The sequence below is a fragment of the Corvus brachyrhynchos genome, unplaced genomic scaffold (genome assembly GCF_000691975.1).
Source record: "Corvus brachyrhynchos isolate BGI_N302 unplaced genomic scaffold, ASM69197v1 scaffold7, whole genome shotgun sequence".
NCBI classification, from domain to species: Eukaryota; Metazoa; Chordata; class Aves; order Passeriformes; family Corvidae; genus Corvus; species Corvus brachyrhynchos.
This window is the reverse complement of record NW_008239054.1, coordinates 3,096,210-3,121,905: the sequence shown is the minus strand read 5'-3', so window position 1 is coordinate 3,121,905 and position 25,696 is coordinate 3,096,210. Positions and strand designations below refer to the sequence as shown.

Sequence of the window (25,696 nt, the reverse complement as noted above, 5' to 3'; positions counted from 1 at the left end):
TCACATTTTCAAGTGAGCTTGTAGACAGAACTGAAAATTTAAGTCAGTGGTTGGCTGGTAAGAAAATAACCTGACATCTTCATTTGTAGCTTGAGCAAGTTAGCCAGCCTCATGGAAGTGTGATGTGTTAAGAAATAGCTTGCTTTTCTTCAATTAACACTGATTTTATGAAAAGAAAGTAGTATTTGCATAATTTCAAGCACAAAAAATGCAACTCTTTCCCCACTCTTAGGAATCTGCTCATTAGGCCCCTGGAGGGGAGGGTGGGACAGGCACCAAGGTCATGGCTAGTTTGCAGCATGCCCTCTGCCAGAGTGTCCTCTCTGGAAGGCAGTGTGCAAACTGGAATTTCAAAACAAGCGGCTGACTTTGACAATACTACCTACAGCAGCAGTGCTGGCATGGATAACGTGGTTTTCAGGGCAGCTTCTGCAAGCCCAGCCATGGCCTCCAATAAGTCTTTGGTTGAAGCTGTTAGATACCCTTGATTTATAAGAATGCAGAAGAGTCGCATTTTTGTGCTTAAAACTATGGAAGTACTGCTTGCTTTCAGTACATCTGAGTGTGTTTGAGCAACTGAGGGCTTGACTATCCAGAAGAAAGCAAGTTAAAGGACAGATGATAACTGAGCACCAGGAGTCAAGGCTAATTAGAAGCACAGATGGCTTTTATGCATGTTTAGCCTGAAACACTGGGAGATAGCACTGCCAGTGACTGTTAAAAGGCAAAGCGAATTCTCACTGCTAAGCAGTATGGCCAACAGATAAAGCCTGAGGTTTGAAAATGAGCTGTAGGCTTTGTAATTGAGTTAATAACAGTTCAGATGTAAGAGGACTGAGCAGAACATACTGAGCTACTCTGTTTTCAGGAGGTGCCAAGGAGGGGAAATGCTGGTGCCATCAGAGCAGGGCAGTATCAGGCCTGTGGAGGTGGAACTTGCTAGCTACAAATGTGCCTTTAACAATTTACTAGAAGCTCAGACCTGGAGTCAGTGACCATGAGACCGTACCAGCCCACTCTGCAAAAGTATTTAACATCTTGCAGAATACATAATCTTGTGCTTTCTTTCAAAACAGAAACTAAGTCTGCCCTACCTACTCATTGCTGTTGCTACTCACTATTCAGCTTGGGATGCACCAGCTTTGATTGGAAAGTTAATTGGCTTTGACTTTTCTCTTGGCAATAGTTTATTTTCCTTCATTTTGGTTGTCATTTTGTCAGTTTGCAGACTATTTCATGTACCTCTTGGCCTATTTGACAGGTTGTTTTCCCAAGCAGTGCTTCAACCATCTCTGAAATCAGTTAATAGTTTGTTTGTAGCCCTGTAGTCTGAGCTCTCTAATATGACTCAAAATTTTCACCCTCTCCGCTTGGGTTCAAGTAACTGCACTTGAGTTTGGGGAAGGTGTGGGCAGAAGCTCTCCAGCTTTGCTTGTATGTGCTCTGAGAGTGATCAATGGCATCCTTGCACTGTATCTGAACTAAAATTAGACTTTTCTGGCTTGTATGTCCACTTTTCATGCCCTTTGGCAAAAACCTTTTAAAGAGCTCTGGAACAGCTAAAATCAACACTAATCAGCTTGTTTAGACAGGGCCAGCTGGTGTAAAATGTCCCTGGCTGATAAATTTTCTCTTTCCTTCATGTCAACCAGAAGCACGTTAAAACCTCTTGCCTATTTCCATGTCAAGTCTGGAATAGTTTCTAATTAGAGAAGCTAATCTTTGTTTTGTCATGTTTTAGCTGACAAGAATTTCCATAGATTCCCTGAGACTGGAAACTCTCTAGCAGCCAAAAATGTAGCTTACTTGAAATGTGGGCCATGCAGTTGTCACTGTGGCTGTGCAAGGTGCTTCATACCCATCCCTATTGGAGTCCTTGTAGGATTTGCAGTGAGTCCTCATTTAACATAAGAATTCCCTCTGTGATTCATGATCCCAAGGAAGATGATATGGGGGTTTATTTGAGATGGGCTTTCATGAAACAGAGTGGACAAAACTCGAGTAATTGTTAGGTGGAACAGGGATGACTGACATGAGAAACACCTTTTTTTTTTTTTTTTTTGCCTTTCTCTCAGTGATTGCTCATTATCAGGGAGGTTCCCAGTCTGCAGGCATAATTCAGTCTTTGTGCTTCATCAAGTGCCTGCCTCATGCTAATTCAGTTTTACCTTAGGTTGCAGCTGTAGTTTCATTTGTAAGCTGAGCATTTCATACCCACCCTCCCAGTGCTTGCCTGTGAGGTTTCATGGTGCTCACACAAGTTCTCCTGAGCTCCAAGGAACACTCCACCAGAAACTGGCAGTGCTGTAATTGTTGTTTCAAAACAAAACAAAAAAGCCCCCAAACAAACAAAAACTCACAAACCAAAAAGAAAACCCTACCAAACAAAAAGCAAGGACAAAAAAGCCCCAACAAAAACAATCCAAAAAACCAAGCCAAAACAAGGTTTTGCAACTTTCTTACATCACTGTTCCCAATTACAGTAACTTCCATACCAACAAAATAGTAACTCTGTATAATAGTATATGCATACTGTTTGTTGCCATGTACTTCATTTTGTGAGATGTAAGTTATGCAGGCCATTCACATCTGATAGTTCTGAACCATCTGTCTAGCAAGGTATGACTGTAAAATATTTTTAGTTTATGGTTTGGGCTTTTTAGCTGTATGTATAAGCACAAGTCAAAGGTCTGTAGAGAGAGTGTGATTTATTAAAGTCCAGATTATTAGATCTACTATAAAAATTTTATTGTACAAAATCATTCTCTTGTCTTTATGTGGTACCAGATTTTGAAAGGGGAAACTTATTTTTAGCTACTGTTTTGTCTGGAAGGAGGGGAGAAGAAAAAGACAGTGAAAATTAAAAGTTTATTGTAATACAGACATTTTTTGCTTTAGAGACCACTATCGTGGATATGTAATGCCTAAGGAAAAAGCCTTCTATTTTGCCTGTTCCACCCATTTCATTCAGTGCACATTAATTTAGGAGTCCACAGTCTGACCCCCTGGATTGTCAGTCAGTGGTGAGGCTGAATAAAGAACAGGTCATCCTTTACTGTTACTAGAGGAAAGGAATTAGTTGCTTTTATCTCCCCCTGTAGTGCAACATCTCAAAGACAGTTTTTTGTCAGCAGTTTGTTGGCTGCAGCAGCTTTATCATCTAAGTGGTACGAGTTGCTGGGAAAGCTCATTTAGTGACAAGTTAAATGCTACAATCTCCTGTAAGCTGTGTATGTAATGCCGCATTTTATGGTCTAGCCGTGCAGTGCAGAGCTATTCTCCATGTAACACATGTTAAACATTAACTACTGTTTGGGTACAGAAGGTGGAGTGTGCTCTCTCTGGTTTCTATTGGATGTGTGGCAGTGGAAGGTAAACATATACTGGTAGTTACTGCTATACAGCAAGCAACCATGAGCAGAGTAGGGCATAAAGTGCATTTTTTCCTACATTGGTGAATATTTCATGTTCTGCTGTTTCTCTTTTTATTGCTTTTGAGGGGTTTTCTCCTCCCTCATTTAAGCAGAATCTGTTTAAATTTTGTTGTGCTTTGGTTTGACTTCTTTTAACAAGTGCTGATTTTACTCCGTATTAAAAAATATGTTCTGGATACTTTTTGTTCAGTTTATAACAATTACTGTACAAGTAAAGATGATTTCTTAGCAGTGTACTGTTTTAAGAAGCCATTGTACTCTCATCTGCTTTTAAAAGAACGTTGAACTTTGGTTAAGAATGTCTATTATCCACCTCTTGCCCCCCTGAAAAAAAGGAGACAGTATCTTACAATGATAATTTAATGTTGTTATTAAGCTTTTATGCAGTTTGTTTCAATGGAAGTCCTTCTGTTGCTCTTGAAATTTGATATGATTCAATTTCTGTGCTTCTGTTTTGTAAGTTAAAAAAACCCAAAAAATACAATTTAAATAAAATTTGCTACCTATACCTGAACTTTCTTGACCTTCTTGGAAAAACAGAGCTGTAACTCGTCATCTTGTCTGTTGCTGAAGACTGATTTTGGACAGCTTAGAACCCTGAACAGGAGCTCTGCATGTTATGATTGATGCTGCCTTTGTGTAGAAGGCCAGACTAAAGGAACTGAATGCTTAACTCTGTCAATTTTGCTGCATTTTGGGGTGAAGTGGAAATGCCTAATATGTTAGGTTTAAAAATAAAAATTAAAAAAAAAAAATCCTTAAAAGTATAGGAGGGACAACAGTCACAAAAATGGATCCTGATCAGTACTTCACTGTATAAAGTGTAGCTGTAGTTTCACTCTCTTACTCAGATTTATGGTCATCTCATGTATTTTTGGCCAAGGGGTGTTTTTGCTCAAGAATTTGAAAGCTTTCTTCTCCAAGTAACTCAACAGGATTTGCATGAAAAGTTGGTTTGTTATTGCCTTTTCCTTCTACCCACCTATAATCTTCAAACTTTGGTTTTCTAGCGTTGAAGAATGTGTATCTAAATCCTTTTCTTAACCTCAAAACGAGTACCCAGGCCAGTGCAGCCTACCTTTAAGACCTGCTAAGTTTTCTACACGTACCTGTAGTCAATAATCGGGGGTTTATTTGTTAGTTTTATTTCCATGCCCGCATGTTTCAGATGGCATGCCAAGTAAGAATGACAGCTTTTTTGGCCCTTTTTTGTTTCTTCATTTAAAAGCCATAAATATGATGGCAATTGGTAATGTAAATGAAAGATTCTTATAAAATCCCATTAATTTTCTTCACAGTGCTCTTCAAGTATTCAGGCTGTCCAGAATTTATTTTGCAGCTTCAGTGGTGGTATGGCCCTGCATGACTGCAGCTGCTGTTGATAGCCAGCAGATTTCAGGCAGAGTATAAAGCAAGCTTTTCCTGGAGAAATCTGACTTCCTGGGGTATAAAATAATGGCTAAAATAAAGTGAGTTAGGACACTTGTAGGACATAAGCCTTTCTTTTCTCTTGTACATTTTTAGTTATGATGAACTTTGAAAGTCTTCTTTGAGAGTGAAATCTGATCTTGTTGGAATAGCTGCAGACAAGAACAGCATGTCATGCTATATTTCCTGAGGAAAATAAAAAGAAATGTCATGCAATTCTTCAGAATAAATAGAATTGCTATTTCAATATTATTTTCCTTTGTGTATCTCTTCTCACACTTTTGAACTTGAAAAGAAACACACCCAAACAAACTCGTGTTGACCAGCTAAAAAAAAACCAAACCAAAAAACATTTTCTTTTCTGTTACAGAAAAATGCAAAGGGGCAGGAGTTGTTTGACCAGATTGTGTATCATTTGGACCTTGTAGAAACAGATTACTTTGGCCTACAATTCATGGATGCTTCCCAAATTACAGTAAGTATAACTTCAGTTAATTTTTATGTTTTGCAGTAGTTTGTGTTGCCTATTATAAATGTATTGCTGGTGCAGTTCAATGGAGAGATGTCATCATTGGGGGATGTACTGCTGAAACGAGTGATGCCATGTTTGGTTCTTGCACATAAAGCTACATCCTTTGAATGAGTCCTGTGTCATTTTATATGACATGCACGTGACTTGGTTGCACACGAGTAAAGAAGAAATGCATGTGGGTAAAGAAAAATGTGCTTTCTGGTTGGTAGGCTCATGGTATTCAAAACGTTTTTCAAGCAAGGTTTTCTTGTAGCTCTTCTCTCTCTGCTGTTCCATGCACAGATTATGTTGCTTTGTAGATTTAGGTTCATTTGCAATAGCAAAAGGTTTTAGCTAAAATTCTCCTTTTCTCTGTATAAGGACCTCCAGTATCTACAGGTAAAATAAATTAATTTTAAAAACCCCCCATATTTACAGATCCAAATAGATATATTGATAGGATAGGGTTAAAAGACTACAACACTGTGGTTACACTGTATTGCCATATATTTAATCTTTTGTCTGTTCACTCTCTGTGAACAGGCAGTTTGGCAAAAACCTGCACTGTGGATAGAGAATATGCAGACTTGGAAAATAAGTGTTTCTTTTAGTGCTCTCTGGTCAATATGTAAATGTTTTTTCCATGATGCAACAGAAGATGTCTTCTCTGGGATAATATAATAAACTAATGGGAAAATGTAGCTACAGTACTGACATCTTGGAAGTGTAGGTTCTAACTTTACCATCCCAGAATTCTCAGCTTTATTCTCTAACAAGCTTAGGTCAAGGGATGGATCAGTGTTCTAGCAGCTGCTTTATCATCTGTGTTTTACCAGTGACTTTAAACAACAAACAGGAATTATAATAACTTGATAACCTATCCAGGAATTATAATGACTTGATATTGGAAGCAGGGAATCTGTGGGTTTGGGGAGAAGTGGTATTAATCTGTTTAAACATTATCCTGATGTCTAAGTTAATTTAAGTTAGTGTCACTAGAAACTGATGTTTTGAACTAAGTATGTCCATAAGGGGTTTGGAGTTTTGAGGAAGTTTAGTGTGTATTCCTGATAAAATTTCTATTACATAAATTATGTGTACTTTTATGATGGACCTGATTATAAGGACACAGTTAATAGAACAGAGCCTGCTCGTAATGGGAAGAACAAATTATATTGTCGCTGATTGTCAAATCATCCAACTGGGAATTTGATAGCTAGGAATATTTACTTAGCAAGGAATTCCATAATGTTTTGAAAGAAGGGAAGCAGAAAGGGAGAGCAAAATATCCTTTCTTAGCAAGAAAGAGGGCAGATCAGAAGCCAAGACTCATTTTCTTTAATGTTTGCAAAACTGAAGGGCTTTTTTGACTGGTAAGAAAGATGAAGCAGATGTGAGCAGCCATGTCTTCTGTGTAGCTCTCTCACTGGTGTTCAGGGTAAAATGTGCCTATACATGCAAGTGTTTCGGCTTTGTTTGTGTGCTATTTCTTTGCTCTGTATCAAGGAGGGAAGTACATGATGCATCTACAATTAGAAGAGGGATAAAGGGCTGTGAACAGCTGTTGGGGGGACTAAAATAAGCCAACTCTGGTTGCAGAGCTTTGGTGGTAGGCTTGTAATTTCCTGAATTAAGAGAAGTGTTGAAAGCAGAGTTCTTTACCTTCACTGAAGTGCAAGGCCAAAAGCTCTTACTTGGCTCTTTTTTTTTTTGGTCTGGCTCAAGCTGGGCAGCGAGTAGAGCTCAGAGAATTTCAAGGCACAAGCCTTTATCTTGCCCAGCACCCTGTGCCAAAAGATTCCATTCTTTAACAGCCTTCCTTCATCAGTTTTGAACTTGTGGCCTGCTCTTTTCGCTTGCACAGCAATTAATGCACAGCCTCCATGGGCTTCTGCTTAGTGCCAGCCCCAACTGCACAATGGCAAGTTGGGGACTGGAGATTAAAGTTGTGTAAACCCCTTGAGGCTCTAAGCCTTTGTCTTTAGTATGTATTGTTAAGGGCTGAACAACTTTAAAGGCACCATTATAAATAAGAGAGCACAAAATAGTCTTTGAATAGTGGAGATTGCTTCTGTGTGTGCCAAGGCCAGCAGCTTTTGAGTGCACTGTGTTTCCTGCAGTCCTGTAACTTTGCCAGTTACAAGCAGTGTTGATAGCTGTGATTTGGAAAACAAAATCACGATTAGAGCTTATCTGCTTTGAAAGAGAAAAAACTTTAATTGTTTGAACAGCTTATTTTTAATACAAAAAAAACCCCCAAACATAAAGATGTGAAAAGCAAGATGTCAGCAGTAATGCAGAAAATCCTGTAGTGCCTGTTCAGTGAACTCTGCATTAGTTTGTATCTTGTGCTCTTTGAAGACATCCATCAGAAGAATGTAGAAGGATGCAGAAGGATAGGAGGATGTAGATAATCATCTAATAGTTTATTCTAAAGCAAATCCTAGTGTACTGTTATATTTTAATTACTTGCTATTCAGTCTAGAAGTAGAAATACTCTAATACAAGAAAATAATTTCTTATTCAGCTGTTACAGAACTTCAACAGAGATGTAGTGCTTGGGATGAATGAAGAGTGTCACTCTGATGTAGCAGGTCTCTGCAGTGGTTTAGAGAAAATGTAAAGCTTATTGGGTTTTTAGTTACTTTTACTACAGTGTATGTTTTCTAGCAAAGCAGGAGGCCTTGAAAGCTTTAGCTGAGGTTGGGAATAGCAATAATAAAATCTTGGGAGACCATACTACTGAAATTCACTTGCCATGAGGAAATATTTAATTGATCTTTGTAGAAAGTGGTAGCGTGCAATGAATTCTATGGTTGGTTTGGGTACTTGACATTTATTTTTGGCCATTGGTAGCTAATGTTTATTCATTTTCTGTCCAGGAGTGTCCTTTCTTTGTCTCTTATTCCAAATCATCTTAAGAAAAAGGGTTTCTGTGGGTAATAGCTCCTTGTGAGCTCTGTTTTACAGGGTGTCTCAAGATATAGACGTCTCCATTTCTACGTTTGCATTCTTTGTTCCATTTTTCTGTCCTGTGATACCAAAACATGGATAACCTCACAGCCGCTCCTGTGTTTTACAGGAATTCATAACTGAAGGATTTCCCATGTTTATTAGCTTGGAATTTGCTTGCTTCCATCATGATCTTGTTTCTGTTCACAAGAACAATTACAGAGTAATTGAGGGGGAAGAATTTTTAAGATAAATCTTTGAAATCCTTTTTTTTCTTTTTAGTTTGTGCAAATGAGTTGCTGTCATCCCTGGGAATGTGTGGAAGCAAAAGAATTAAAATGCCCCTTTTCTCACACGTGTGTCTTTTAGTGATCCTCTAAGTGGTTTACGTCCTTTATGTCTCATCTCTACTGTCACAGAGACCCCTTAGCTTAAAGAAGGTCCGTATGGAACAGCCTTTCCCAGCTGTGCTGTGCAGCCAGTTGAGCCTTTTGAGGGTGATTGCACCCAGTGTATCTGGCACGTGGGGAAGCACTGGATTTACAGTGTGTGACTGATGTGTGAGGACACCCTGTGCCCTCCTGCAGGTGCCCATGGCTGTGGTGGGGACCAGGGTTCCCTGGGCAGATGAGTGCCAGGACCAACCTGCAGTGAGTTGTCCTGGTAAACCATGTTTTCATCTGAACTTCTCAGTATTGACCAGTTTCTAAACTGGATTTTGATGCAAGAGGTGAGAAGACAGTGGAGAGAGGAGATGGAGAAGATTGTGTAGAGGTGAAATAGGCTTTCATGAAAGCAGTTGCTCCAAGTACAGAAACAGGAGGGAAAAAACATGGCCAGAACCATGTTGCCCAGGGTGGGCCTAGCCAGCAGCAGTGTATCGGGATGCACTGATTCTGACACTGAGATCCTCACCTCTATGAAAGGCAGCCTTCTGACCATGTTTTTCTGGGAAGGGCAGGATCCTGTATGTCTCACAACAAAGGATTTCAGCAGTGCTGCGTGTAGGAAGCAAGCTGAACAACAAAGAATAATATGAGTGCCTTTGTTTCCTCTACACATTGAGAAGTAGGCTCCTGGATGTTTCAGCAGGTATTGGGTCAGGGACTTGTAGGGCCTTGGTGCTTTATGACTGCCTCTGCTCTGTCTATCTGAATTTTCTTTTTAAGAGCTCATTGGTCGGGTTTTTTCAACTGCTGCTTTTGATATTACTGCTGTGACTTCTTGAGATGTGAGGGATGTGGAAAAATGAGCAGTTCAAACCAGTCAATTAGCATCATAGTGTGATATCGGGGAGTCTTTTTCCTTTTGTACTTCTTAATACTTTTACAAGTGTTCATTTAGCAGAAGAAATTAGGGACAGGCCTTATTGTTCAATATGCTGGATGTGGGGAAGAAGGGAGACTGGTAAATATTTTGATAGTGCCAAGTGCTTCCTTTTCTGCTACTGTTAGAAACATACTATTTTCCCCACTAATAAGCTGTGAAATTCCTCTGTGACTCAGTTTCCCCTCCCTGAATCTCTCTTGTTCCTCTGGATGATGAGCACTTTGGGTCTGTGCTTGTTGCAGGATATGTGTCTGTGCATTATGGCCAAGAGTAAAAAATACCAGTCATGGAGGGTCCCAAAAGCTGTAGAACATCCCGTAGCACTCAATGCTTCAGTTTCTAATAGCAGCAGTGATGGGAATGCCAAGTTCAGTAACGGGACAAAGGCAGTGTGGCTGACTCCACAGCGATGCAGAGCACCTGATGAATGTGGAACACTTCAGCTGTGGCTGTCCAAGGCTGTATTGCAGTCTGTGAACACCTGGTGGAAGACTCCAAAACACTAACAAATTCCAGTCTTTAGCCTTCCAGTAGCACTTACTGTTTCACGAGGACGTTTTTCTGACACAGACTTGAGAAGCAGCCATACAGGGCAGGTAGTTGTGATGCTTCTGCACCTCTCTCCTGAGTGTAAAGAATTCTCTCCAGGACAGCAAGCAGTTTGTGCTGGTTTCTTTTGTCTTTGTGTGTGGTTGGAACATAAGATGAAGTGGTTTCTCAGTTTTCTTCCACAGATTTAGTCAGGTTTGTTGCTTACTTGTTACAAGTCTCTTCAGTTTATTTTTAATGTTTGGACACAGGCATCAAAATTAAAAGTAACTTGCTTTTAATTGCTAGAACTGATCTGGAGTGGTATCAGCTTTCATTGTCTGTAAAGTAAATCTAATGAGAAACATACTGGTCAAGGCAAATTTTTTCATGTAATTTTTATATAATTCTGTGGTTTACTTCTGTCACATCAGGTCTGTGAAGCAAAATATCCTGTGTTTATCACATGTATATGAATTAGGATAAGCTAATGGTCTTGAAGGATGTCCATCTATCTCTCCATTATTCTTGGTTAGTTTATCTGGTCTGCAATTAAACTACATCATTTATCAGGATGCTTCTGAGATGGCTCTGTGCTGACTCAGACTGGGACAGGCCAGATGTCCATGAATGCCACACAATATGTGGTTGGAGGTCTCACACAGGGCTGGTAAAGAGCCATTAAGGCTTATCAATGCCCTCAGGGTTCTGGAGTTAGCATTCGTGGTCTTGTTCTTCCCAAGATCACAGTCTAGAGCTTTCCTATCACAGCTCCATCTGCCCTTCTGCTGCTGGGCAGCATTGCTTGCATTGCTTGCACCCTGCATTGCTTGCACTGTCTCACTGTATCTGACTTAAAGAAGGTGGCAGCCCTTCACAGGGCCAGAGAGAACTTGGCATGGAGACTGCAGAATGGTGTCAGTGGAAGGGGACTGCTGGAGGGCAACTGGTCAGACTTGTTCAGGCCAGAGACAACTCAGAAAACTGATAAAACTTGGTACCTGGATCAGGTTGGTCCTCGCACCTCCAGCGGTGTTGATGTGTTACTGTACCCCTCTGCCTGGCCCCTGTTCAACAAGATGCTGACAGCAGTATCTGAGGAGGGTCTAAACCAAAATTGACCTACTCAGACTGAAACTCCTGTAGTAAGATCCTGCCAGTAGTTTGTGAGAAGTTGGTCTCATCTGAGCCCAAATGCAAACTGTCCATCTCACTAATCCCATTTTGGTCTTACAATGTGAATGCTGTTTGAGTAGAAGGCACATTCCTTTTTTTTTTTTTCTTTCAAGTTGGGTAGGTGAGATTGTAGAGCAGCATCCTGAAAGATGCCTGCAAATATTCTCTGTTGAAGGGAGTGTGTATATCCAAGCTCCTCATAGCAGCTTCAGTTGTATCTGGTTTCTTGGGGCTTTGTTCAGTCATGTTTGATACCCTCAAGGATGGTGGCTCCACAGTCCTTTTGGGCACCTGTGCTTTGTCTGAGCAGTCTCAGGGTGACAGTCTCTTTGTCTGGCTGGGATTTCTCCCAAGTCTGGCGCCACTCATCCTTCTGTCATGTAATACCTCTGGGAAGTGTAGGTCTTCATCTTCTCTACAGCCTTTCAGTGGGCAGCTGAAGTCAACGGTCAGGTGAGCCTTCATTTTCAAGAGGAGCATAACTTCCTAGGAGGGATCAGAGAAACATGAGAAACAGTAGCTCCTTGCTTTCAGTTGTGAACTCTTGGGAGAGCATCCTGTTTCTAAGTATATGTTTGTGTACTCCCTGAGTTTCTACATGACCCTGGTTCTCATTTGGTTTTCTGTTACCAACATCATAATGTTGAAAGATGACCTGCAAAAGAAAAGAGGGCTTTTGCTCCTTTGCTCCCTTTTAAATCTGTAAATGTAGAGAAATCCCCAAACTGTGGTTTGGTGGGTAGAGTTTTTATTGGCTTGGTTTTTTGGTGATTCCTTCCTCCATGTGATACATACATACATTTTTAACCTGTCTGCTTTAGAAGGTCATGTGAGTAATGGCAGGCAGCTTGGTAGGATTCAGCTGCCTGGGAAACCAGAAAGCAAGAACACAGTTGAAGGGATAATTGACTTTTGGTTTTAAAGGTGCCAGCTTTTGTCTAGCACACCTTCTTTTCTGAACTTGATCATTGAGCATGAGTCTCCCTCTTGTACCTTCAAGTACAGCTTGAGAAAGCATTAAACCAATATTTTTCAGAGAGCAAATAAAACTTCCAGTAAAAATGGGCTTCCTCTTACTGATAGCTAAATATGTAAAAAAGCATAAGGGAGAACAGTCTATTCAAGACGTTCTCCATGCATTTTAAACTAGCAAAGAAAGCAAACCAAAAAGGGTCCAATGCAATTTTTTTCCTTTTCAGGTCACCTTTGAGGGCTGTATAAATCAAGACAAGGAATTTTCTTTCTTTTAGGAAGCAAGTAGAGAGGCAGTGGAATTTGCAAAGCTCAGGTGTGTGATGGGATTGTGCCAGCCTGTGGTAATCCTCCTTTCAGTCTTCATTTGGCAGTCACATGGTCCTTATAAGCTGACTGCCTTAGCAGCTGCAGTTTATCTGCTGTATCTCAACACAAATATCTATCTTTCCTATGCTATGTATCTATTTTGAGAAAATATTGGCTGCTACCATTAGGAAATGTTGAGGTACTTATTTTTACCTCTTCAGGTCAGTAAAGTGAGTGATCAGCAGGAGACCATGCTGAGATAAATACATGCTTCCAGTATTTTAAGAAATTTTTTTTTTAATGGTGTCCCAGTCCCATTTTTTTAATGAATCCCAGTCAATGGCTACTGTGTTATGTCGGTTAATACCATAGGAACCATTATTCATTTGGTAGAGCAAAGAAATTTTACTGAGATAAAAGAGGAATAAATGGAAGTTAATCCAGCATTTGACCTTCCAGTTTACCTGACAGAATTAAAGGAGGGACCACAGTGGTCTCTACAGCTGATGGTGGGAAGTGGAGAGGGAGGTGCTGAGCTTTCCTCCGTGGTACCCAATGAAAGGATGCATGGGAATGGTTCAAAGCTGCATCAGGGGAAGTTCAGACTGGACATCAGGAAGCATTTCTTTACCAAGAGGGTTGTCAAACACTGGAACAGACTTCCTGGAGAGGTGATTGATATCCCAAGCCTGTCAGTGTTTAAGAGATGTTTGTGCAGTGCCTTTAATAACATGAAATGATCAGGCAGTGGGATCAGATGGTCATTGTAGATCTCTTCCAACTGAACTACTTGTTCTGTTCTAGTATAATCGTAGAATCCTCGTTACCTGCAGTTTGATCAGGTTTTTCTTCCCAGTTTGATCAGGTTTTTCTTCCCTTACTATGGGTAAAGTAGCTTAGTCACTGTCTTCCTATCATAACAGTCCTAAAGCAATTAATCCCTTTCCTCTTCCTTTTTCTGCACTGATACTTCCGAGTCCAAACAGGAGACGGGGATTATGGTGGTGTGTGGTTGAAATGAGTGTGGTCAGTCTTGGTCCTACACTGTGAGATCCGTAGCTAAGTTTCTCTGGTGAGTCCAGATCCTGAAATGATGTACAGTTGTTTGCCTGGAACACAAGATAGGCAGAGCTACAGTCTTAGGTGCTGAGAGAGCAAGGCTCCTCTGGTTTTATTCAGCTGCCTAGTGAGACTTCAGAATTCATTGCTTTCACTTCCCTCTAACTGAGTCAGCAAGCAGTATGTAGCCAAGCCCAAACCTATTTTGGGCTTTAGCTAGAATGCTATGGTTTTTTTCAGCTCAGAGGGACATTTGGAAAGCTGGTGTGGTACACAGTGTGAAGAAGCCCTCTGACATTATCTGAGGCAAAGAAGTGTTAAAATTCAGCCTGATTTTCACAGAAATTGCACAAAATATCTGACTTCTAAATTGGTGTTGGTTCATAAATCTGCATGAAAACTTCCAGGCCTGGGAGCTCTGGGCCAATAATACTGTCTGTCCATGCCCTACCTTTGTATTTGTGTTTATGATCCATGTGGTGGCACATCACACACATGATGTGCAGTATGGGGTGGGGGTAAAACAGCAGCTCACTGTTGCTTCTGAGGGGGGGTGACTTTAATGCTTGCTGTGCTTTATCTCCTGGAGCAGTCTGCCTCTTCCCGCATAGGGACAGAGAGTGATGATAGTTTCCTGTCTAAGCTGTAGTGTCATTTAATGGCCTGCACAAACAGTTCCTTGTCTTGTTAGGTATTTTTTTAACCATTATTTGAAGTATTTGCACTTGCAAATAATCAGTTTGAAACTTGTGCTTATTTGAGCTTTAATGTATCTTAAAGACCACATGCCAAGAAAGGGACTATCAGCTGCTTTTTCATTGGGAATTATTATAGTTCATGTTGTGCAGTGCTTGTTCCAGAACATGGTATTAACAGAAGTTTCGGTCATGTATTATAGATGTTTTTTACATGAGGATAAACTTTTCTTTTAATGGATTCATTATATTTGTCTTTGAGTGGTGTTTCTTTATCCAAAATAAATACTGAACAGAAAGACATTTTCATAGCTAGGTATTGGAAGAATAAAAAATTCATCTGCCCTGGAGCTGTGAAAGTAGCAGACTTGTATAATTTCAGTTTAAAAAAAAGGCAAAGTTTCAATGTTATTTTTTTCCTTATGAAAGATTTGAGATTTCACAAAGATGTAATTTTTCATAGGAGAGCAAAGTAGAGACAAAGTAAATTACTTGCAAGTCTAAGGAATGTATTTAAATGAGCTGCTGTAATGTTTTATTTTCATTCTGGTAGAGATTTCTCAGATTATAAGAATGGATTTCTTGGCAGCCTCACCTAAGGGAGTCTTGCAAGTCTCCTGCAAATAAAATCACCTTCAGAATCATTGTTCCATTTCTCTTTCTACCTCTTGTGAGATTTATTTACCTTAAGGGTTGTAAGTTGTCAGAGTTTTGATCTGTACTCATCTATACCTGTGATAAATTTTTGCCTTGGTTTAGAGCAGACTTAATAAATAAATGCCAGTATTACTAGCTAACAAATAATTTTGCACATTTATTTAGCCATGGTAGCATGGTGTTGGTGTAATGATAACTAGTTATTGAGAGATTATCCTTTTACTGAAAACATTCATGCTTTAATAGGAAAGAAGGAAGAGGTTTTTTTTCCCCTAAGATTTTGTTTCATAGTATCTAGTTTATAATTTTAATATATATATATAAAAAGATAGAAAAACATTTATTTCAAGGAAATCCAAAACTCTTTTATCATGTTTCATGACAGAAGCATTTACATGGAGTTGCTTCAAATCAGGTTGCAGCCTTCTGTAGGACATTGAGCAGAGACTGTGCAAGATTTAAGCTAAATTTATACCAGATTGTGTTTATTGCTGCCTTTCTGTAGATGCAACTTATATTGACAAGAGAGTGCATAAACTTTGCTGGGAGTCATATGTTTCTGTCATCATTGTTGCATCTATTCCAGATCTTTTGCCTTAGTTTAAAAAGGAGGGGTTGGGGCATATATCAGTGTTTCCCAAATCCTTTTAGTGGGGTTAAGTCTCTATCCTTACCTTGAAAAAAACTTGGCTATGGAGCAGTGGAAGGCAGGATGGTACAGGATCTGGAGGGTCTCCATCAAACAGGAGTTAAAAGGAGGCTGAAACTCAGGGGTTTGGGACAAAAGGGTGCTTTCCTTACACACCACTGCTTTGTGGCCTTGGAGTTTGAGGTTTCTTCTCTGGAAGAGTGACTTCCCTGGCAGTACTGATGAATCTATAAATCACGCTTTCCCATGTGGAAGAAGGGAAGTTGTTTAATGTGCCAATGCGCAGACGTTTAGAAAATAAATTTGACAATATTTCCTTATAAGATATTTTTATCTGTTAAATTTTATTGTAATCAGTTTATGGAGTCAACAAAATCTTGAAATGGAACTGCTTTTAAGTGTGGATTTTCTTTTTTTAGCACTGGTTGGACCATTCAAAATTCATTAAGAAGCAAATAAAAAGTAAGTACTATGTCTCTGCCTCTTTATTTTGTTACTTCCTAAAGAATTTGAACTTCGTGTATTAGAACATGATAGAGAATGTTTAAATATAACCGTTAATGGAATAAATATGTCTTAGGAAATAGTTTTTATTTAATGGGTAATTGTCTGACTATATTATGTCTAAATGCAAGAGCAGTTATTAAGCAGTAGCCCAGCCTTCAGAAGCCCTTGTTGAACACGTGCTGTTTGTCTGAGGCAGAGTAGGTTGCCAGGTAATTTCAGTCTGATCTGTGAAATTAGGTTGCCTGGACACAGATCGCGCTTCCTCTTACTGCTTCTGATCCAGAACAGATATCCTGCGATTTTTTTCAGAGAGTGAATGGAAAATACTTCATTGTGTAATGATTAATTTTTAATTTTTTTTTTAATTACTATTTTAGAAGTAAAACCAGCAGAAATACCTGCTGTTTTGTCAAATGTAGTTTTGAAATAGCTGCTATTTCATCAAAGGTAGTTTTGGATGGAGGGGTTGGGTTGGATTGGGCCACTGAGTCTTCTATGAAAATTGTCTAAGGCAGGGAAGTAGCTCCTGGATTTTTGATAATCTGGTTGCAGGCTTGGGTACAGTAGAGCATTGGCATTAACATGTTTTGTTACAGTACTGCAGCTGGCAACAGTCACGGGCCACTGAAGACATGGCTTCTGTGAGATTAAAATGTAGTGTTTCTCAAGGAAATCGTTGACCCCCTTGCAGGAGCTCACAGAGATGGGTCCTGATTGCTTCAGTGGTGCTTTGCCTTTCTTTTTGATAAGTACCCAAATATCTAGATGATTTTTGTAAATGGTGGAGTTCTTCAAAGGCCTTTAGGATAGTTTGGTGTCACCCCATGGTGTGTGGGTGTCAGCCTGCTAGAATCCATGGTGAAGATAGCTGCTGTGGGTAAGGTTTTTGCTGTTTGGGTTTCTCTCCCTTTTTATCACATCACAGACTGCTTTACCTTAGTGACTAACTGACCTGCAGCTGCACTTTCTGAAATAGATTTGTCCTTTTCTTCTGGAAAATCAGTGATTCTGTAATACCTTCAGCCAGTTTAGTTGCATGCTTTTGTCTGTTTTTAATCTGTGAAGGGCCTGTTTTGAAAAGAATTTGGCCAATCCTGGCTCTGAGGGATGACGAAGAGGGAAGCAATTTTTTGGGTGTTGTAAAGGTCTGTCTCACAACAGGATACTTTCCTTCACCTTGCATTCAGCAGATGCTTTGTGAAGAGTTCCTCTTTCATGATGGATGTTGCTCACTGCTCTTTTCTCCAAATCATTATCTTGCCTATGCAGACCTCACCAGTGGTGCCTAACTGTGAGCCCAGGGTGCTATAGCCTGACTTACAGGAGCTGTACATGGAGACAGAATTAAAGCTCTGATTATTGAATTTTAGCTGCATGTCATTTAGTAGAAGGATCATTAATAGGCACGTGTTCACTATGTTGATATGGTGTTACGGAAGACCTTAGAAAAGTGTGGAAAAGTAATTTTTCCATCAACTAATACATTTGCAGGCAGTTGGTCAGAAGATGAGGGTTAGGCAGATAAGGATGCATTGGTCACAGTCTCATGGTAGCTGGATAACTTCTTATTATCTGTGTTACATGGAAAGTCAGATTTAGCATTCACCTTCTGACGTTAGGAAACACAGTTGCAACTCCATGGAATTTGTTAGCTTTCTGTTTTCAGGGGTGTCTTCCAGAGTCTTCTCTAGCACTTTCCACCCTATTTATCTTACCTTTTCTCATTCATGTGTTTGAATCGAAAGCTGATCTGTTGGGTGGTAGGTGTTTTTGTTTGGAGTAGTGTTTGCGCCTGGTAAGGAGTATTACCCTCTCCTTCCCTCTTCCTTCCATGTCCCCCTGGGCCCAGCAACAGGCAGTGTACCTGGAATTTACTGTCATTCACAGCATGCTGTGGGGCACGCCTCTTTGGACAAAAACTTGTTTGCCAAATAGACTATTGCCTTGGTAAATTTGAATTAATGAGTATCATAAAGTATGGTAATCATCTATTTTTTGGTTTATTGCATGCATTTTTAAATTTAAAAAACATGAAATGTTTTCTCTGAGGAATTTGAAAAATGTAATCAATTTTGGGTTTCTTGGGTTGTGGGGAGGTGTGGAGACTGTTCTGCCTTAGCAGGACTGCAACGAGTATAAACCCTTTTTCCCCATTTAAAATCTGTGCCTGTGCAGTTGGACCTCCGTACACGTTGCATTTTCGAATTAAGTACTACTCGTCAGAACCCAACAACCTTCATGAAGAGTTCACCAGGTAGGAACTGTGCATGCCTGATGGGGTAGTTAAGACATCTGAGGCTCGTGGGGATACTGTAAACAGGTGATTTGAGCTTTCTTATTATGAGTGGTCATTTTGTCTGCCTTCTTTGGTGTTTTCCTACTGTCAGAGAAACATCATCTTTTTTATTTGCTGCCAGAAAGCATTCAGGGACCTCTCCAAGCGTGTTAGTGTGTAGGAGATGCTGCGTTTTGGTGCTTTGAAGTTGGCAAAGAAAGGCAGTGTTGGGTGGGGAGAGCTGCAGCTGGGAGACACCTACCCTTGATACTTGCCATCCTCTCAGAGTGTTTTCCATTATGTCCTGCTAAAATGCCAGTGCCCTGCTTTGTTCCTCCTGCCCTGAGACTTGGGGGTGATTTAATAATGGTACCGAGGCCACAGAACTGTGGGAATGGCCAGCCTGAGTTCTTGGTTAACAGCTGATTGAATCACTTCTGCTTCCCCGTGGTTCTCTGTGAAGCAAAAGCCTGCATTGTACAAAGTCACTCTACAAATATCTGGAAGTCTTTTGTTTCCATCTGCTGGGCTGTTTTCTGTGGACCTGTACCTTGCTGGGTCCGTAGCACCTTGGTGTGATTCAGAGCATGTTCTGCAAACTGGGAAAGGAGCAGCTATGGGAAAGGGCTTACTTATCTTTTGTATCTGCTTACTTTGTGTCTTCTTTGTATAGTAGTCATCTATCTTAATGTTATTTTATGTTTTCTTTTGTTCTGTCTCTCACCGTAGGGCACTTTCTGTGTCTTCTAATTTGCTTGGCAATAATCAGTGTACTCCTAATCAGCCTAAGGTGTTTAGAGATGGTTGATTGTTGTAGTTCATATGCATCTGATGTTTACATTATGGCTGCAGGCAAATGATTTGCTGTCTGCTGTGCCAAGCATGGATTTTTCTCACTGCCTGAGACAAGATTAAAGAGCTAATTGTCACCACCTTATGATGTAGACATAGGGTCTTTAATATCCGTTATCGATTTAGTCCAGCAGTGATAATTCAATAAAAGGGCATATTCCTATACAATGTATAATTAACTTGGAGAAATCCCTGCCACTTATGTAGCTGAGTATAAGATCTTAAGAGAATCCAAAAATCTGGATGATTTATGGACATCTCTAATGAGAAAATGCAGTTAAATTAGTAGGAATAATATGTGTTTTCTGGAAATTGATGTAAGTCTTCATACATCAGGGTGCATGTCTGACAAGTATTACATTTCCCCTGTGGTCAAATTGTTGCATTACTGTGTACCACAAGATTTCTTGCTTAATCCTCTGAAGCATATGATCCCAGTCACAGTGAGGTTGTTTCTGAGCTATGTGATCATTGCTGTGATCAAGTAAGACATTTTGTCTGAAAGTATTAACCTCTGATGCCTTGTGATCTAATTGTTGCTGAACGGTGACATTTCAGAAGACTATTTTAATTAGAAAAACACTTTAGTCGGCTAAATACTCAGTGTTGTGAACAACTTCTTTTGATTATAAGCTTGACAGACGACCACTGTGAAACTGTGTAAGAAAAATAGGGGCACTTTTTTTTTGATTGGGGAAAGTAATTTTGAATTTAAGTATTTTATAATTCTTAAATTTTTAATTCTTATAATTTATGGGGATTTTAAAAGAATCTTTATGCTAGTTGGATCATATTTTCCATGTAGCGTGTTGAATACAAAGTGAAGATTAATAACTATATACTCAAAATCATTCTAAGTGGAAGAAAAATCATCATTAACAGTAACTTTGAACTTTCCAGGAAGGGGGTGTTCAAAACTCCTTCTGGAGATCTGCTTTCTAGAAAACTTCAGTTTCTAGTGAAGCTACAAACATCGCTTTCTCGTAATTAACACAGTATTGTGAAGCGTCAAAACCCTTCACCCACTCTGGCTTTTTTCAGTTTAAAACCCACAGTTGAAACCCAGGGCATTTTGGAAGACATCTTCTGTCACTTGTATGTGACCTGATTAGTTAGTTTAGTTATAAAAATGACAGAGGAACATGTCTATACTTGTGTGTTGTGGAGAATTTTCTAAGGTATTTTGCTGATTTGGAGTAGCAACAATTGAGGTGCCAGTGTTTGTCAGCCTGCACACAGAAAAGGAACGAGAGTAAGCCATACCCACCAGAGCCACCTGACACTGACAGGAGCACTGCCCAGAGTTTTCTTGCAAATTTAGAAGAGTTCATCTGGGCTGTCAATAAGAACAGGAAGTATACTTGTTAACCCTTTGTCTACGCATGCAAATACCCAGCTTCAATTAGCAAGTCAGGTATTCAAGTATGTGAATCAGAGATGTGACAGAGAGCTAACATGGACAAATCTGATTCTGCTCTAGTGTTATCATGAGAAATCTTAATCTTCCTTTTCATTTCTTTCACTGTCTGATTCCAACTATTTGTCCTTCTCCACGTTCACTGCATATCTTCTGTGATGAAAAACAGTCTTTCTAGCATCCTTTGTAAAGATAGCAGAGGTTTGTGTTTGCGTTTACTGGGCTCTCAGGAGTGCTGCATGCTTTCTTCTCTTGATTCACTCATCTTTGCAAGCCTCACCCCACAGTGTCCAGAGCAGTGCAGAGTCGGCCTGTGCCTTCCTGTCCTTATGACTTCACAAGTTCCTGCATGACTGTGGCACCTGTGCATGCCTCAGAGCACAGCTCTGAGTGGTGTCAGTGAAGCATGCCTAGAATTGAAGATTAGCAAAGCAACAGCTTAAAATACTACAGCAGTTTGAAGGCTGTAAATTCCTACTTGGCTTATTAAATAAATGTGTGAGCTCTATGGAATTTGGGTTTCTTTTATTCAGAACTTTCCTGCTATTTTTAAGTGACATTTTGGTATGAACCTTTCCTTTTGCCCAATTTGGATGTTTTCCATGTTCTGTATTTGTGTTTGAGGAGGCAGCTCTGAAGCCTGTATGCCTTTATCTGTGTTTTGTTTCTAGATACTGTAGTTCGATTCCTGCCTGAATTAGGTAAGACCCAAGTTTAGGAGAACATTGGAATGTCAGTAACATTTAGGTGTATGCTCAGATAGAGCACATCCTAAACAGCAAAGCTTTCGACAATGTCCTGAGCACAACCAGTGGACAAAAAACATTCTTCTCTTTGATTTTAGTGAAAGCTGTGGGAGCTTTGAAGCTTGCAGGGTGTATCTGTGTGATCCCAAAGCCCCTTTTTTTGTCAAGAGCAAGTTATTCATATTGCTGTTACTACTCAATGAATTGGGGTATTCTTCCAGCCAGTGGAGCTAGAAGGATGCCACTGTAATTACTTCTGACTTTCTGAATTTTTATTTGTCAGGTACCTGTTTGTATTACAGCTCCGACAAGACATTCTTTCAGGGAAGTAAGTACCTTTTCACACTTGCAGCTATAATTTAAAGAATTTATAATAGTTAATCTCCCAGTGATTTAAAATTGTAACTTTTTAATCTTTTTAATTCTTTATGCTGTTCATGCACAGACTATAAGCATGATTTACAGTCCCATGTGCATTTTGTTTTTCTTTAGAATACAGACATATAGGACTTTGTGTGTATCGTGACTGTATTACTGACTAATAGAATGGGGAAAGATTTTGATGGACTGACCAGGTGATGGAAATGTTTAAAGAGAGCAAAAACTGTCCTGGGTTTTATGACTGGAAAATGTTAACATGGGCTCACCACATTTTTTCAGTATAGTAGGTGAAATAGAGGATGAGAAATTTGAAGTGCAACACTGTGTTCAGGTTGACTCTGCAAGAATATTTTGTGTGTTTATAGTCTTACCCTGACCCATATTCACACCTGCTCTAATTTTTTTTAATTACAGAAACAAAAAACCTCAAACCCATATATTCTACAATGCCGTGTTAAAGTAAAAATGGTTCCTTAGTTGATTTAGTGTTTTCTCTGTTAGTTCAAACTTGTTTTATGGTGAAGTGTATCATGTTTAATGCTAATCAGAATGTACCAACTTACGAAATAATAATATACAAGTGAAAATTAATTGTAGATGTTTCATAGCATTAGTAGTTTGTGGAAGTTAATGTTTGTTTTTTGTATCAGGCTGATTTTTAGCTTTATTGCAAGAGGAATTCACTGACAAGAGATATGATTTTTATAGTTTGGTTTTTTGTTTTGTTTTTAAGACTGAAATGCCCATATGAAACTGCTGTTGAACTAGCAGCTCTGTGTCTCCAAGGTATGCAATCTTTTGAAAGTGGTTTGTCTTAATTTATTAAACTGCTCACCTACTGGTTTCTTTTCCCGTGTTAGTAATGTGTTCCCACTGATTATGTATAAATGCCATTCTTTTACCCAACGAGAAGAGTTTTAGGGAGATCACTTTCTTGACTCACCTGCATTCATAACTTCTGAACTACGTTAGCCAATGTCAGCACACTTGATACAGGGATGGAGACTCTAAAGTATGGCTAGACAAAAGTTTCTTGGAAAGCCAGGCCTGCTTGGGCAAGAAGGACCTAAAATAGCTCCCCACTGAGGGAGAAGCTGTGGTGCGTGCACAAGTGTTACCACTTCGGCCTGAAGAGCCAGCTGGCCCTTCACACAGTTTGTGGGAGGTGGGTGCCTGTGAATATGGGCTTCCTGCTGCCTCAACAGTGCCTGGGAGAGGAAGCCTCCACAGCGTGTGACTCAGGAGATGGATACAGGGCAGGAGGGAGGGAGTGGCAGGTACTGGAGAGGAGAGAATTATATGGGAAGGTAAGAACTAAGATCACTGCTGTGGCAGGAACAAGGATTTCAATATGTAAAAGCAATTCCAGTACACTGGGTTTCTCATTAGGTTATTGTAGGATGATGTGGAGGTTTTTTTGTTACTGCAATCATGTTAATACAAATATTTGTTCCATCTCGGGCAGTTTGTTTTGCAGATGGGGAGGAAATTTTTGTGATGAGGCCCAAATCAAGTTCATTTTTTTCTAAAAGAACATGCAGTGAGCTGGACCATTCTAAGCATATCAGCAGCAAAATTAATTGAAAAATTCTCTTCCTGTTTCACTGGTGGTTGGCCATGGCACATGGAGAGCTTAGTCAGAGTCTCTTAGTTTAATATAGCACTGGAAGTCCCTCAGTGGTTCTAGATGGACTTGACAGGAAAAACTGGGAATTCAGTTCCAAGCAGCAACAGGTGTAAATCTTAAGGCAATGGGCTGTTTTGCTGCACCAGTTGGTACAACTGTGATTGTCTGGTGTGCCAAGAACTGCTACAGGCAGACTCCGTTTGTCTTTCTGAGGTGGAGGAAATACAGAGCCCAGATTTGATTTGTTGCTTACGTTTTCACAGATAGAAACTCTGGTAACCTCACATCTGGTCCAAGCAAGGAGGACCAAGCAAAGAATAATAGGTTGATGCCTCAACATTTTGGGTAGTAACTGGCACCTGTGATTACTGTGTAAATGCAATACAGTAGCTGCAAGAAATGCTACAAAATGTTTATGATGTGTCCAGCTCTTTACCAAAGCTGATACTCTTTGATTCTGTCTGTGGGAACACACTTTTATACTTTCTTGCTGTCTTCTTTTTTTTTTTTCCGGTTTTAGTTTTCCACTATTTTGACATCATTACTGTAAGCTTGTCCAAAATTATTTCATTACTGCAACTAATTCATTCTCTTTGCTGACATACATAATAATAAGCATTTTTGGTGTAATGTTTGCTATATTTTATTGACATTGGAAATGTAATTAAGCAGAAAAGTGTAAAGAAATGTCCATTATTCCCTCCACAGTGGGTTGCATTTACTCTGTAAAATCCAGTCTTGCTCCTTAGTGTACCTTTCCTAAGGGTGAAGAAAAAGCTATAAATTGCTATTTAGGCACTAGTAGTCTCAGCCCTCTGAAAGAAAAGTCTTTTCACAGATCAGCTTTAAATTTCATACTTCTGGGCTTTTTTATCAAGGAAGCTTTTTGTTATAGTAATTTTTGGTTTCCAATAGCAGTTTTCAAGGTTGGTGTTTTGTGTGAATCATCTTTCAAATGTGAAGTGTTGATTTGTTGCCAGTCCCATGAAGGAAATTCTGTAGCAAATAACGTTGGTTTGTAGTATGGGGTAACTTGTGAAGCAGATCCATAATATTATGCTTCAAGTAGGGATTATCTGCAGAAAAGTTGTCATCAAACTTGAGTTGTCACTGTTACAGTAAGTTTTTAACTGCCTCGTTAGTGTTGTATGGTCTTGGTGTTTAACCAGATATACTTTTGAAGCTGTTAATTAGATTGAAAAGGAAAATATTTTCTCAGATCTCCAATTTCCAGTTCTAATCATAAGACATCTTCATGGGATACTGCAAACTTTTTTCCTCTCTGTATAAAAAAATCAGCCATACATTTACAAATAAATATATTTTTGGAGTTTTCAAAAACTTTCTAGGAAATACCCTTTTAAAAACGTCCCCCAGGTTATGCAGTTATTTTTTGAAGAGCACAGATAATGTATATACATGTGCTATGTAACACCTGGCATGCCAAAGCATGTCATAAAACCACAAATGAAGAGATGGGTCTTCTGCTGTGCCCTTGCACTGAAAAATATTAGTGCTCATTCAGGGAGTGCAGTTCCACCCCAGCAGTGACAGTGTCCTCACAGAGTCTGTGACAGCCCCTTCTTCCACTGCCCTCCAGCCCTGTGCAGGGAGCTGGCAAGTCTCTTACCGACTCTTACCTTGAAGACTTGTTTCTTCGAAACCAAAAAGATAACAGTTTGTTCACCTGAGAGTGAATAAACAGTGAGTTCAGCTATGGAGAAACAAGGGTGATATTTTTCTCCTGCCTAATACTGCTGCCTTAGCTTCTTGTGTGTCTTTTGTCATACAAGCTCATGATTCTTCTCATCCTTACACATCCTCTTTACAGCACAGTCAGACTTCATTCCCCACCTCCTCTCTCAGTTAAATAGTAGAGAAATCTCCTATGTTTTCCTTAGATGGTTGGCAGCACATCAAACTTCAGACCCTTACTTCCCCCCCCCCCCACCTTGAAGTCCTCCTTGCTAATGTGTTTGCTGTGGCTCCCTCTTGTATACTGGAGACTGGACTGCCAGTAATTCTTAACAATATCTCTGTTAAATAGGCTTTCCAGCTTCGATGAAACAGCCACAGAGCTGAGATATCTGTATGGCCTTTTTGTTAACAGACATAAGAATACTGTAACTCACTATGGAAGATTACTGTTGAGAGAAAAAAATGTGTGTGAGACTAATTAAAAATGAAGACCA

The 25,696-nt window shown here is 39.7% G+C and overlaps 1 protein-coding gene across 1 annotated transcript in view; it reads left to right on the top strand.

Moving 5' to 3' along the window:
• Positions 1–25,696, top strand: part of EPB41L4B (erythrocyte membrane protein band 4.1 like 4B) — a 172,003-nt gene that overhangs the window by 48,324 nt on the left and 97,983 nt on the right. Inside the window, exons 3-7 of the mRNA XM_017739074.1 lie at positions 5,233–5,337; positions 16,119–16,161; positions 18,382–18,460; positions 21,780–21,824; positions 22,611–22,663. Of these exons, the coding sequence (XP_017594563.1) occupies positions 5,233–5,337; positions 16,119–16,161; positions 18,382–18,460; positions 21,780–21,824; positions 22,611–22,663 (325 nt within the window). The remainder of the gene's footprint in view (positions 1–5,232; positions 5,338–16,118; positions 16,162–18,381; positions 18,461–21,779; positions 21,825–22,610; positions 22,664–25,696) is intronic.